This window comes from Hydractinia symbiolongicarpus, chromosome 5 (genome assembly GCF_029227915.1).
Source record: "Hydractinia symbiolongicarpus strain clone_291-10 chromosome 5, HSymV2.1, whole genome shotgun sequence".
Classification (NCBI taxonomy): Eukaryota; Metazoa; Cnidaria; class Hydrozoa; order Anthoathecata; family Hydractiniidae; genus Hydractinia; species Hydractinia symbiolongicarpus.
The window spans coordinates 21200616-21215127 of NC_079879.1; the positions used below are offsets into that span (position 1 = coordinate 21200616).

General features: G+C 34.2%; 1 protein-coding gene across 2 annotated transcripts; it reads left to right on the forward strand.

Annotated features, from left to right (window-relative positions):
* The first annotated feature begins 1079 nt into the window (after positions 1-1079).
* On the forward strand, positions 1080-13795 carry LOC130645297 (transcription elongation regulator 1-like). 2 transcript variants are annotated; one of them, XM_057451248.1, is made up of 17 exons: positions 1080-1323; positions 2553-2801; positions 2974-3230; positions 3498-3721; positions 4015-4152; positions 4778-4987; positions 5118-5178; positions 5576-5747; positions 7050-7258; positions 9323-9473; positions 10401-10565; positions 11068-11364; positions 11598-11774; positions 12289-12372; positions 12458-12555; positions 12981-13029; positions 13520-13795. In XM_057451248.1, the coding sequence occupies exons 1-17, from the start codon at positions 1147-1149 to the stop codon at positions 13661-13663; spliced, it is 2862 nt and encodes a 953-aa protein (XP_057307231.1). In that variant the 5' UTR covers positions 1080-1146; the 3' UTR covers positions 13664-13795. The 2 variants fall into 2 exon arrangements, with proteins under 2 accessions (XP_057307231.1, XP_057307232.1); XM_057451249.1 differs by having other exon boundaries at positions 5121-5178.
* Positions 13796-14512: the final 717 nt, after the last annotated feature.

Here is a 14512-nt window from a genome sequence, read left to right on the forward strand (position 1 = left end):
GAAAGATTTTTATTATTTAATTACTTCACGCTAATACTTAAGGGAATAGCTTATCAATACGTTACACAATGCATCTCGCTATTACAAGAAATATAATTGCTTCGGTATTTTTTTGCGAGCGCATTGTTTTTTTACGAGCAAATATAAACTCGCAAAACCCTTAACAAACAACTGTCGTCCTCCACGCAAAGGTGTAGTATTAGCGTGTACGCGGTAGATTACATTCAGACTGTACTGTAGGTCAAAGTCTGACTGTAACGGAAAAAAATCAAAATGGTATTCAGGCAGACAGGAGTTTTTTTAACCTAGCCTATGAAGTTGCAAATTTCTAATTCTGCTGACATGCAATATAAAACCATGTGCTATTAAGATTGTATGCATGCAATTTGAGTTGAAAGTTTTGTTTACCATTGGATTTGTCTCAGTTGCTACACAATAGGCTAATTGATTTTTGTGGCAGTAGAACTTAAAAAGGAAAATGTTATATCGTTTTTTGCTAATTCTGTCTCATACTGCAGTGCAGAAAAAGTATAAAATTAAACTTTTTACAAACTTATTGTTCAAACAAATTTTTGTAATAAATTTAAATTGAGGCTAAAATTAACTCAGAGTTCATTTTTTTAATTAAATTGTTTGCTAAATGCTTTTATTGTTCCAAGTATTGGAAAGAATTTAATTTAAGATGTTCTTTAAGCATTATCTTTCTACAGTCTATTTTTGTTAATGTACTTGTCTCAAATTTACACTATGACTTAAAGAGCTATTATTAGAATATCTATAGTTATACCAATTCAAATTTGCTGTAAAATGTCAGGAAAAGAAGGAGTTGAGTAAAAACTTTGTTTGACGTAAAAGTTTTTTTTAGCAACACATAATGATGACAAGGGTTTGAAAAAAAAAGGGACATGTCTTTTTAAATAAACAATTTGTTGTGTTATTAACAAGAATTGCATTATTTGCATCCTACAATCTTTCCAGTCTCCATTCTTTAAAACGTTTGCCATGAAATAATTATGCATTCTTATTAAATTTACACTCAACTAACTAATGTTAAATTTTATATTTATATGCAATTATATTGATAATGTGTATGTTATTAATATATGATTACAGATAATTTGAAACACAAAACACATAATCTAAAATATGGCAGAGAATGGTAATATCAATTCTGAAGCATTCAAGAATCCACCACAGTTTCCTGGGCAACCAGCTAACATGGAAAACTTTCCTCCAATAAGGCCTGGTATGATGCCACCTGCAGTAAGACCTGTTAATGGTGCTGCACCACAAGGAATAAGACCCCCAGGTGCTTTTCCACCGGTAAGTTATTTTTTAAATTAATCTGTTTAAGGCATCGTCTCCACAATTGTTTCAAAAATAATCGTTTTAATTTGTATATTATTTTTATTTGAAACAAGCTTTATACAATTTTGAAACAAATTTTAAATATCAAAATCATTTACATCGATTCACGTTCGTTTTATGAAATGGTCTGTAAAGGATTTTAAAAAATGATCGTTTCAATTCGTATAAAATGTGAAACAATAGTGAATACAGTTCCCAATCTGTTTGTTATATTTTAACTGCTGTGTTCATCTTCATGGCATTGATTGTGCATTCACAGAGTGTAATTAAGAAATGTAAAATAAGGCCTCTAAATGCCAAATGCGAATTTCATTAAGGTGGTCTTAGGTATTATTAAAATCTTACTCCTTCACAATTTGTATAAAATGGATTTGTAGTAAATATAATTCAGCCTTTCTAATAAAGTGAAAAAAAATAGGATAAATTTATATTGGGAAACAGCTTTTTAATAGCTATTGAGAACGCTAGATTCCACCGTGATGCATAGTGTCAACTGGGGTTAGACGATCTAAAATGTAATGGGGGACCTTTATCAGGGTGATAAAAATTGGGCGATGCATGGTTATTTCAAAATAACGTATGGAGTGGCATTAAAAAGTAGCAAGAGAGGTTAGTGGGGAGATTGCTTTAAAATTAAAAGATCATAGGTAAATATAAAATAACAAAAGCATGTTACCCCTACATCATGTGGATACGAAGAAAGAAGTTAAATTCATACGGAAAGAACTTGAAAAGTTGTCTGGAAATTTGTGTATTTATGCATGAGTGTGGTTTATATTGTATTTAACAAATTTGACAAGGCATATAAAGTAAAAATGTGTTTTTGGCCATTTAGTTTAGCATTTTAAACATTTTACATAAATTTCAATATTTACTTTAATCATGCTCAATAACAGCAATAACAGTTTTACAGCTATTTCATGACATCATAATTTCGCATAATAAAAAAGACTTCTAAGAGAGGGCCTATATTTTTTTAAAAAGTACAAAGATAAATAGATAAATTTCAAAAGTCTTTCATATGAGCCCAACTTGTGTTCTTTGGAGGTAAGCTTTAAAATAATACCTATAAAATTGTACTTATCATCAGCAAGTAGTAAACACAAGTCAGAGTACTATCTGATTGCTAACTGATTTTTTCTATAGAGTTGCTCTGTTTAAAATGTCTAAAATGTAACATTTAGTTTCAACAGCGCTTTCCAAACCAAAATATGCCACCTTTTCAACAACACTTTGCTGCACAAGGTGGACCAGCTCCACCAACCAATACCACCCTTCCAAAGCCACCTATCTTTGACAAAGATGGTCAAATCTGGTTAGAGGCATGTTCGGCTGATGGCAAAGTCTATTACTTTAATGCAAAGACCCGTGAGACGAGATGGGATAATCCTGCTGATGAATCTAATAAGAAAGAGAAACAAGCTGCTCAAGAGGTTTTCTTTTTTTTTCATGTTTGTCATGAGTTGCTCTTCTTTTAATGAAGTGTTTTGAGTTTGTCTTGCAAAATTCTTACTTTTTCACAGATTTATTGCTATTTTGACTAATTTGTGAATTATTGTGATATTTCAGGGTGTTTTTTTTTCATTATTGTTTTTTTTGTAAAAGGACACATCAGAAGCTAAAAAGGATAATGGACAAGATAAGAAAATGGAAGATAGCAAGAATGACGAAACAGAGAAAAAAGAAAAAACGTTTTCTGAAGAGAGTGAAGTCAAACAAGAGACTAATGACAATTCAGATCAGTCATCTGCACCCCAACAACAGTCTGAAAAAAAAGCACCAGCACCATTCGCACCACAAGGAATGCCATCAACTCTTCAACCACCATTTGGTTTGCCACCCATGATGAGACCTCCACCTGGGTACAAACATATTAAGTTTACTAATAGTGTAAGAGGTTAAAAAAAACTAGTGTGCAGTATATGTATTAGAGAGAGAAAAAATAAAGAAAATAATTTGATATCTTAGAAGGATTGATTTTCACAACAATTATTTTGTGAAATTCATTAAAATAAATACTCACTAAATGTAAATACTCACTCTGTATTTTCTTCTTTTTTTAAAAAGTACCCTATACTATTTTTATCAAGTTATGATATATTGTTAATGTAAAACCACTTTTTATATAGAATGCCTGCTGGATTTCCAGGTTTTTCATCACGTATGCCACTTGGCATGTCTCCTCGGTTTCCACCATTTCCTGGTTTTCGCATGCCACCTCCAGATTTTGTTCCGAAAACAATAGGAGACTGGACTGAGCACAGATTGCCAGATGGCAGGTTGTATTATTTTAACAACAAATCAAAGGAATCTAAATGGGACAAGCCAAAAGAATTTATAGATGCTTCAAAAGGTTTCATTTTTTTCTTCCTTAAAATTCTCAGTAGTAAGGGAATTCGGCTAGCTGATTTTCAAAGGATAATTATATTGGTCATTTTGTGTCTGTCACAAACCTAACAAGCTTACCGATCTTGAACATCTAGCATTTTTTAATAGTGTGACCTTTTTTGTTGGTTCTGGCTGATAATCAATGCATAATGTCTGAGTTTCTTACAATATTGACAGTGTAGGCTCTTTTATAATACTGAAGTTTATTAGCATGCGAAGTCATCATTAGATTAGCACATTTTATGTTATTAATACTAGAATCATCAAAGAAACCTATCCAGCCTAACAGTGAACAGAAAATTGGGGGTGGTAACAAAACACCTGTGAAGGAGACTAAACCTGACACCAGAGACAGCAAGAAGAAACCTGTAGCATCAAGACCAATTCCTGGAACAGGTGGGTGTTAATGCTTTTTGCATTACCAGTTAAACTGACTGAAATTTTTTTCTTCTTCTTCGATCTTGTGTTTTTACACTACTATGAACTTTTTTTTTCACCTTTTATTCAGGTTTCTCAGATACCTTTATTTTTTAATACTGCTAAAAACATTTCTTTAAATGAAATGAGGAATATTGATTTTAAAACTGTATTTCATGTTGTACTTATTGATTTCTAGTGTAATAGTGTGTGTGTGTGTGTGTGCCTAGAAAGAGAGGTTCCTCACAAATACCTTAAGAAAGTTTATCATTTATTAAGGCAAAATGGATGTAAATGTACCTCTGGAATGAAATGTCACAAAACATTTTTGATGTTTTTAAGACGAACTTTACTTACCTTTTCACGTTTTTTGTTCCGTTACCATCTTACAAATATTAAATATTGTAGAAAACGTTATGGTAAATTATCCAGTTAAACCTTGGGAATTTTTTTGTAAGCGTATAATAAGACTAATACATATTTAACACAATTATGTCAGTTTTTTCCAAAGTCGTTACATTCCATGATTTTTAATCTGTTGTTTATATGTAGGTGTATTTATATGTAAAAAGTAGGGTTACTTGAATAAAAAACTTATTCATAGGATGGCATCTTGTTTGGACTGGTGCTGGAAAGGTTTTCTTTTTTCATCCCACTTCAAAAACTTCAATATGGGAAAGACCTAAAGAATTGGAAAGCAACATAAATGTTGATGAAATTCTGAAGCAGGGGCCCAACGCGCCAAAGGAGACAATTGCTCCACCAATCTCTTCCTCGGATGGAAATGCGGAAAGAGAAAAACGACCAAATGAAGGTTGGAACTATTTGAATTCTAATTTTTTTTCATATATTGCTACTCTTTTCTCAGCAACATATTTTTATTCTTCTCTCAGCAACAATAGTCAGACAAATTTTTATAGCACTCTTTCTTTACTCGCTTTCAGCAGCACAGCGAAAGGATGAGCTTGATAAAGAAGAACTGGAACCAATAATCAAGAAGAAAAAGTATTTCTCACATTTATTCTTATTTTTATATGAGAGGCCTATGCTAAATCTTAAAGATTTCTTCACAATTCCACATTTTCTGGACAAAGAGAAGAGAAACAGAGAAAAAACAGCAGAATTACAAACATTTGACATTTTGAACTCTTTTCTTGGTTAATAAAGTCCTATATTGTAGATGGGACGTTAAAAGCTATTGCTTTGTGGACAAATCACAACATGTCTACAAAATCTAGTACAAACTTTCTTGAATTTAAGAAGTACAACTTGCTCCCAAAAAGATGTCTGCGTATTATATGATTCTTTGGACATAATAGTCTCTGGTATTCAGTTATCAAGTTTTTAAATTGTAATGCAAAAAATGCAAACAGAAACAGTCTATCTGTTTTGCTTTTATTAGAATGGACATACCAGAGAATAGTGAAATTAAATCTATACCCATGGTTGTAGAAGAGGAAAAAGTGAAGATCACTGGTGAAACAAATCACAGACGGGAGGTTGAAGTCAAAAAAGCTATCATTCCTCTCGACGAAAGAATGACTATGTTCACCAATTTATTGAGAGAAAAGGAGGTGAAAATTTAAAAGTTTTATTTTTAAAAAATGCTGCTTGACTAGAATTGTATATACATCTAATAATGAAGCCTTTAGCGATGTGTGCTTTTAATTGGCTACACAACCTTCTGGTATTTTAAAGAACAGACAAATTCAATTTTTCTGTCAATGTGTAAGTAAAAAGCCTCGTTAAACGACTTGTGGAAAAATCCGTTTAAAAGTACCGAAATAAAAAGAGTAAGATCAAACAAAATTTACATAATAAACTGTAAAAAAATCCTTCTCCCTTAAATTAATACCAGTACTCTGTTCAAAATGGTAGTCGAATGGCTACTTTTTGCTGAGGATTCTTTTGCTGAGAATGATGATGATGATGATGATAATATACAATAAGTGCAAAAGGCAGAAGAATATGTACAGTGTGTACCAGAACCTAGCGTTTCACGTCAAGTCACCAAGCTATTTTGTTATAGATTAATTTGTTTGTTTCGTTCAGAATGAGAGACTGAAATAAATAACAAGCAAGCAAAATTTAATTACCTGTGACTTTTTCATAATATTTTTTTAATAATCAAAGGCTGTCGTAAAGCAGTACAAAAAGGCGAAACAAAATTATCATTTGGTATTCGTGGCATAATACTGCGACTATTTTGTAAGAAACAACAACACATCTCGCTTTACAGAAACACACAACTTGGGTGTTAGTATAAGCAAGCTGTATGTCGCGTTAAAATTACCACAACAGGCAATCAAAAAACAACATTGCGAATTGTTTTTTTCATCGAAACGATTAATATTAATTCACTTTTGCATAATGTATTTCTTTTAAAAATAGTATACCTTCATCCAGTTTAACAAAATTGGCTTAAAAAGAAAACGCAATGAAGATAGTTTCGCAAATATGACATTATACTGCGACTATTTTTCAACAACACATTTACATTGCCTGTTACAGACGGGCGGACGGAAGACTAGAAGCTTGTGGTGAGCGTTCGCTTCCAGTGGAGAAGGTTGTGGGTTCAATCCCCGGCCGAGTCATGCCAGAGACTGAGAATAGGATTGATATCTCAGGCAGTTGTTTAGTTGACCGGTTTTTGTGCTTCCACAGTTTTAGTAGCTCAAATGGAAGCTTTGAATTCGCTGGGGACCCCCTTCGCAGGATTATTTGTAATTATTGATAACATTATTGATAACAATAATATTCCATTAGAACTTGGTGAGGTCATTTTGGGTAACTAATAATAAAATAAATTCTTAAAATTTTAATCCCCAGCAACTTTTATTTATTGCGTTTTATGTCCTTTATGTGTCTTCCTTTAGGTGTCTGCGTTTTCGACGTTTGAAAAAGAACTCAACAAAATCTTGTTCGATGAACGATACTTGTTACTCACAATGAAAGAGAGAAAACAGTGCTTTGAGAAATATGTGAAAGTGCGTGCTGTTGAAGAAAGAAAAGAGAGAGCGCAGAAGGTCAAAGAGAAGAAGGAAGATTTTAAAAGATTACTGGAAGATGTCATATCAAGTGCAAGGTATGTGTTTGCACGGTGTGATAGTGTTATCTTTGTTCATAACTTTATCTGCAATATTTCATGTTGGTATTTTTTTGAACGTAAGTCTAAAGGCTAATTTCCACTTTAAGAAAGTTTTCCACTGAACGGACAGGAACAGAAAATGTTCAGAGCATGCGTACATAAATTGTTTACACCCCGCAAGTGGAAATCTTTTTGACCGTTCCATTCTGGGTAAAGTAAGAACCGGCTTCATAAATTAGTAAGGCGATCAGATTTTTTTATTTCGTGAGAATTGCGCAGAGTGTGTTTACTTTATGTATTGAGTGTGCATCATAATATTAAGTGGAAATTACCGACAAAAAATTTTCTGGTTTTACTCTCCTTGTTCTTGAAGTGGAAAACAGCCTTCCTGCTTGGTTAAGTGTGAAGTGCCGTAACAGCCACAAGCAACTCCCTAGAATAATAAGTCTCTTTAATAATAGCCGTATTCCGTCTGTCTGTCTGTGTGTCCGCGAAAGCCGCGTCCCGTAACGGAAACACGAAAATTTGTAAATTACGCGCCGATACCAAATGCGATATATTTTTACCGACTTTGTTTTGACCGCTCGCGCGTGGAATACCATTCACAACGCCTGATTCTTTAAAAAAAACCAACATTTTCGCGACCAGAAAGAATCCAAGATCTTCGCGGAACGAAGGCCATTTTGATAATGGTCGTGTTTGTGGTCAGTGTGTGAGGTTTGTAGGCCTGTTTGTCTTTTTTATCTTCTAAAAGCCTTATATATTTGTAATATTTGTTTTCTGTTTGTTTTCAATGTTAGGATAAATATATTGTCACGTTTTTTAGCCACGTACAGATCTTAAACGCACCAGTTTTAGGATGTTTGGCTAGGAACGAAGATTAGCTAGCTATAGCTACTAGCTAGCTAGAGCCTCACTTATTGCTATTCTGTTTGGTATAAGAGCTTTTTATCCTAGCCAACATTTATTTTTATGTTGAGGCTGTGGCTATTTAGCTAGCTCCTTAAAAAGTGAAAGTATAAAAATGAAGTTTGGCTACAACAATATTCTTAAGCAATATATAATTTTTATGCTAAATGCAGTTAGCTAGCTAGGTATAGCTACATATTTTATTATTTTTCTGCAAACTTTTTCTGCAAATGAAATGGCTGAGCGATTGTTTTGGCTGGACGAGTAACGACAGGCTGTTCCCTGTGTTTTTATTTAAACCGAAGTTGCAATGAACATTTTTGGAAAAGGGTAATACGCCTTATGCGCCTGTTCAACTGTGTTTAACTGTACTAAGCAGTTAGCCCAGTGTTAAAAACAGACTGTTTTTTGTAAAAGGCTGTTACGCCTATGGGCATGTGCAACACCGTTTACCTGTATATACTAAGGTCAGCCCACCACTGTGACAATTAATTTTTAAACTTTCTTGGGAATCACGCCTGGACTAACCGCTCAGCCCTGTGTCTGCGAGAAAGTTTTTTTCAAAAGGGTATTATTCCTATACGCTGTACAACACGGTTTAACTGTACTAAGCGCTCAGCCCAGTGTCACGATTAATTTTTTAACTTGCGCAAAAAGTTATTCAGCAAAATGAAATAAAATTGACGATTGTTTTAGCTATGATGGAGTAACAACACTTTGTAAACTCTGTTTTTATATCAGTTATCGTTGCACGAAAGTTATTTTTTGAAAAATATGTTACAGTCACACACTATAATGGTGTATGCGCCTCAAATGATTAACGACATACTGTATACCTGTACTAAAGCGCTCCACCTGATCGTGTGGGACAGTTTACGGCTCTTATTAAGCGCTCCACAGAGTGTTCAATGCCGGATCACACCTTTACTTGTGGCTTAACCCGGCGTTTCGACGCCGGGTTTCCCGGCTAGTTTTTCTATAATAATACAACTGGCTAATGTATTGACAGGATAACCTAGGACCCCCTTCGCAGGACCCTCGTTGATAGCAGTACCAATAGGAACTGAAGAGGCTATCCTGGGTAAATAATAGTAATAATAATAATAATAATAAGTTTTTCTATAATAATACAACTGGCTAATGTATTGACAGGATAACCTTCAGTGATTTTGCTGCAAAGAACTCGAAAGAATCCCGCTACAAAGCTATCGAGAAAATGAGGGAGAGGGAACAACTCTTCAACGAATTCATGACAGACTTTCGTAAACACGAAAAGGAAAAGTTAAAACTCCGCGAGGAGAAGGTATACACACAGTTTTCTACGCGAGTTGTGAGACCTGTCGAAAGCTGTGATCACTTAATGTGTTAGCCCCAAGAGTGTACTTCGCGCTCTCCGCCACGTTGTTTCTTTCTTAGTCTTGTTCTTCACTGGGATTAAAAATGTCTTTCCCACTACATCCTTGCGGCTAAATATACTCATTAATACTTGGATCCAGTGAAAGACAGGAAGTGAGGTCTGTTTTCTCTTATGTGTGTACAAGCAGAAGAAAGGATGACAAATGATGACATGTCATCCAGAAGATTTGTCAGGCGCGCTAAATTCTGTTCTTTCTTCTGGTTGTTGGAGTGAATTCTGACTTGTTTATTCTTTGCATGTTGTTAATAGTATGACGTAATTAACCTGTTTTTATCACTATCATATTAGCTTCTCAATGCTTCTCCTATAAAGTGTTGTTGTTGAGAAAAAGGTAAAAACATTTTATGTATACTTCCAAAAAAAAAAGTCATGGAGAAACATCCCGATACAAAAATAAAAGGAAATCATATTTATGTTTACCTACTGTGTGATTGGATAGAATTGCTCACGTGATTTAGTCTGACTATGCAATCTTTTATGATTTGGTTATTTTTTTACCAAAAATTTAATTTGACGCTTAAAAAATTATCGTTTTATATTATATATGCAATTAAGGGAAACGCTCACTTCAATCACGCAGAATGACGAACTATTAAAAATTTCCTAACCGCCAGCATATCTCATTATTGTTGCCAAGTGCAACCCGTTTTGCAAGTCGCACTGTGAGTCGATGCGCGAGAAGATCAAAGTGGACTTTCCCCTTAACTGTTGTATACAAGTCGTTATGTGCTGCTTTGGTTGTGTCCAATGCGAGGTGAGTAATATAGTGGTGTCATGTGAGCCTCCTGTAAGTATCTAATATCTCTAATTTAGTTACGAAAGCAATTTTTCGAGTTGTTGAGTGAATTGACAAATTTAAGCGAAGATTCAAAGTGGAAGAAAGTGAAGCAGTCCATCGAGGCTGACAAGAGATACGAGCTCGTTGGCAGTTCGTCAAAGAGAGAGGAATTTTTTTATCAGTATGTGAAAGAAGAGCTGGTATGTCGTTAAATAATGTTTTATACTTTTTTTCGCATTTTTTCTCCTTGAAGATAATATTTTATACTAGTCATTGTTGCCCGTGGGAAATTCCTAGGGAAATCGACCATATTTTCCGCATCGCTATTTTGTGCATCCTTGCCAACTTGGTAGCATGAAGAAATAAAATATATTTGGAGGGAGGGGGGAGGAGTTATTGCTGCGATTGTATGTGCGAATATAATGCTCCTGTTTTGGACAGAAAGACAAGAGAAATTATTACTAGTCGGTAGACCGTGGATTTGCGTGTCCTTTTTATATTGCATTTCGTGTTTCAGACAAACGGAATACGGTTATTATAAAAAAAACGCAGCTTCTTTTAATAGAGATGTATGCTAAAGAGTTTATTCTCTAAATTTTGGCGATTTAGCGCCCAGTGTTCAATACTAAATGTGTAATTAGGGCGCTTAACGGGTTATATATAGTAAGTAATTGTTTACTGGCCTTATCTCCTTTAATTTAGTCTAAAAACAAAGAGTCGTCACCTGCTCATGGAGACAAAAACAATGATGAAGAAAATGAAAAAGATGACGAAAAAGAAGACGAAGAAGCAATGAACGATGAAAACGAAGATATGGTTTCTTCCGTAGAAGCCAAACAAGAATTTGACAAAAATGAGCGTATTGAAGCAAGTATCAGAAAACGCGAAGAAGAAGTGCGCGCACAAAAGGAGGTGTATGAAAAAGATCGGGAAAAGGAACGTGGTTTGCATCAACATGATAAAGCCGTACAACACTTTAAAGCTTTACTAGCTGACATGGTTAGTTAGAAATCTTATTAAGCACAGTCTTGTAGCATTCGATTTTTAAGCTGAGGTCGCCAACGTGTTGTGAGATGTATCACATAAACAATTGATGGATGCTAACAAAAACTTCCTATAAGTAAACGAGTGGTGTTAGCAAATTTTCCAACTTGCATTTATTTATTTCTGAATTAAAGATCCGTTAATAACTATGTGCCGTATACGTAGAAGTATCTGTTTTTGTTAATCAGGTAAAAGATACGCAGTTTTCTTGGAAGGAGACAAGAAGATCATTGCGTAAAGATCCGCGTTGGTCAGCTCTTGAAGTGTTAGAGAAAAGTGAGAAAGAAACTTTGTTTAACAATCACATAAGGGATATTAAAGACAAAAGGAAGAAATCTTTTAGAAGATTACTTGACGAAGCCGACGTATGTTTGTTTTCCTTTGTTTGTTTGTTTGTTTATTTGTTTCTGGGTGGTATGCTGCGTTATACCTCAACGGAAGAAATTAAGGCGGAAGAAAAAAATGCGAAATTATTTTTTGCGAATTTGCCTCGAATTTAAGGTTGCTAATTCGCAATCCTTTTTTTTTTTGCATTTGCACAACTATGTGCTCGCACAATTCTTAAGGTCCGATTTACAACCTTAAATTCTGCAATCTTTATTTTACGAATATACTCTTACCCTAACGGTGATAAAAAACAAAGGATAAAATTCAGCTCTCGGAACAAGTATTGCCGAAAAATCTGTCTAACTTTAAAGAAATTAACGCAAATCTGTCGAAATTTGTACTAAAGAAAAGAAAATAGCGAATTGCAGGACTGTTTAATTTTGGGTACTTATGTAACGCATTTCTGATATATAATGAGGTGGAGAAATATTTCAATAGAATCACTTAGTTTTCTAAATTGAATGTCTGAAAGCCTTATCGTTTGCATTTCAGGTGCCGTTGGATGCACATTGGCGAGAAGTTCGACGACAAATCAAAGACGATCCTCGATACGCTAAATTTGGAACTAGCGAGTTGGTTAGTTCTATTCAACGATTCTACCCACCTTACATAATACAACAGCTTTCTTTAATTCTGTATAATTTTATTCCGCTTTTTCTAGCGCGAAGAAGAATTTGAAACATATTTACGGGAAAAACTGACGGCCGCCAGAACTGATTTTCGAGAACTGTTACGAGAGACGAAGCTTATTACGTACAAGTATGTGTTACGATATAATTTAATATTGGTTTTCGGGAGGAAAAGAAGAGTGGGTTCAAAATAAAGAGGGTCACAATGGAGGGTTAGCAGTTTAGTTCGCCAACTCATTGCTTGTGGTTTCTTTCTCGAAAACCTAGTGACTTCATATTTGTTCATACCTATAATTTTCTAGTTCAATCCCCTCTTTACTATTATTGGAAACGACGAAGCGAATAAAAATGATAAGCAACGATATTTTTATGAAGCTAATGGCTGTTTGCACTTGATACATCTTCGCTCTATTCCCTTTAATATTGCCTTACCATAATTGGAAATTATGAAGCGATCAGTTAATAGGAGTCTTGAAGCAAACTGAGAATGCTAAGGCTCTGTTTATTAAAAAATAGAAATGATAATTTGCATCATGGAGTTTGCATCTGATTTAGAACGAAAGATAGCCCAAACCATATGAAAGATGTCGCATCTATTTTGAAAGTACGTAATTCCTTTTTTAAATAGTAATCACTGTTTAATTGTGTAATTTTCTGCCGGGTTCGCGCAATGTAATAAGCAGATAATTAACGGAAATATGCTTTATAAATACTGTGTTTCCTCTATCAACACCTGCCTTCACAAAACGCCCTACACTAATAATCATATCCCTGTTGTTGAAATAAACGCCTTTTTGATAACACAAAGTATGAGAGTTGTAACAGACGCTACAGCGATTTGGAAATATAAGATATTTTCGGTATTATAGAAGTACTTGAATGGAAACATCTAAGTTCTTGAATATACTTAACTGTGAAAATTTGTTGCGCAAACATCTGCATTTTTTACTGTATTTTTAGTATGTATATATGTAATACCAACCAGAAGTATGCTTATAATTATTTTTGAATATTCTATGCTGATTACCCCCAGGTATCCGTGCGTAAATCCCCTTTCAATTTTTAACTAACTATAATCTAACTGTGTCATTTAGAAAGACAAACGTTATCACGTGATGTCAGCGTTATCCAGCGAGAGAGAACGAATGATTAAAAGTCACATTGATGATCTTTATAAACGAGGACCTCCACCGCCACCCACAGCTACGAACCCTTCGTCACGATACAAAAAAGACTAAGACAGGAAACATAATTGAAAAGTCTTTTGGGTCGCTTGATGTTGTAAAATGTTGTAAAGTGCTTTTATATCACAGGTCATGATTTTTAAACGCTTGTATAAAGCTTAGATGAAAGTAAAATTTATCTTGTTCTTTTCAGACTTTTCACACGAATCAGTTTTGACAAAACATGAAGAGATTTTTTTCCCTTGAGAGTGTGGAAGCACTACTGTCCTAAACTTCAATAAAACATTCGTAAAGTACTGTGTAAATTAGGATTTCATTGCAAACGTTCTCGAAGTACACTCAAAATAATTTTATAGAAAAAGGAACTGATTTTTCTTATTTTTTTACAGAATCAATTCAGTTCGTCTGCATTTCATCCAATGCATTATAAATTAAGTCGCCGAAAAAAAATTTTTTTTTTCGACCAACAATTAATGCCGATTTTTAGCCATTTTCAATTCAGTATTTATAAACCATATGGGTAACATGAGGGTGGTTGAGTAACCGTCAACCCAGTCTGCGATTCGTTTATAGCATTGTATTTCTCACCCAACATTTTTACCACGAACTTTCGCTTGGTAGCCATTTTTTAAATAAAGAGGATTTCAAAAATCCCATATTGTAAACATTCGAAAGTCTCTTTTATGTATCAATCGAACTTTTTAAACCGATTGTTTTTGTTCGAAAAATAAGAGAAAAGCTCAAGATAAATTGAGGTGAAGGGATCTGAAGAAAAAAGTTCGAGACAGCGAAAGTTCGATATGACAGGTATTTGAGATATCGAGCGTCGACTTTATCTGTAATTTCGCGAGAAAAAAAATCCATTCTTAATTTGGAAATGTTTAGTTCAAATGTTAAGCGCAA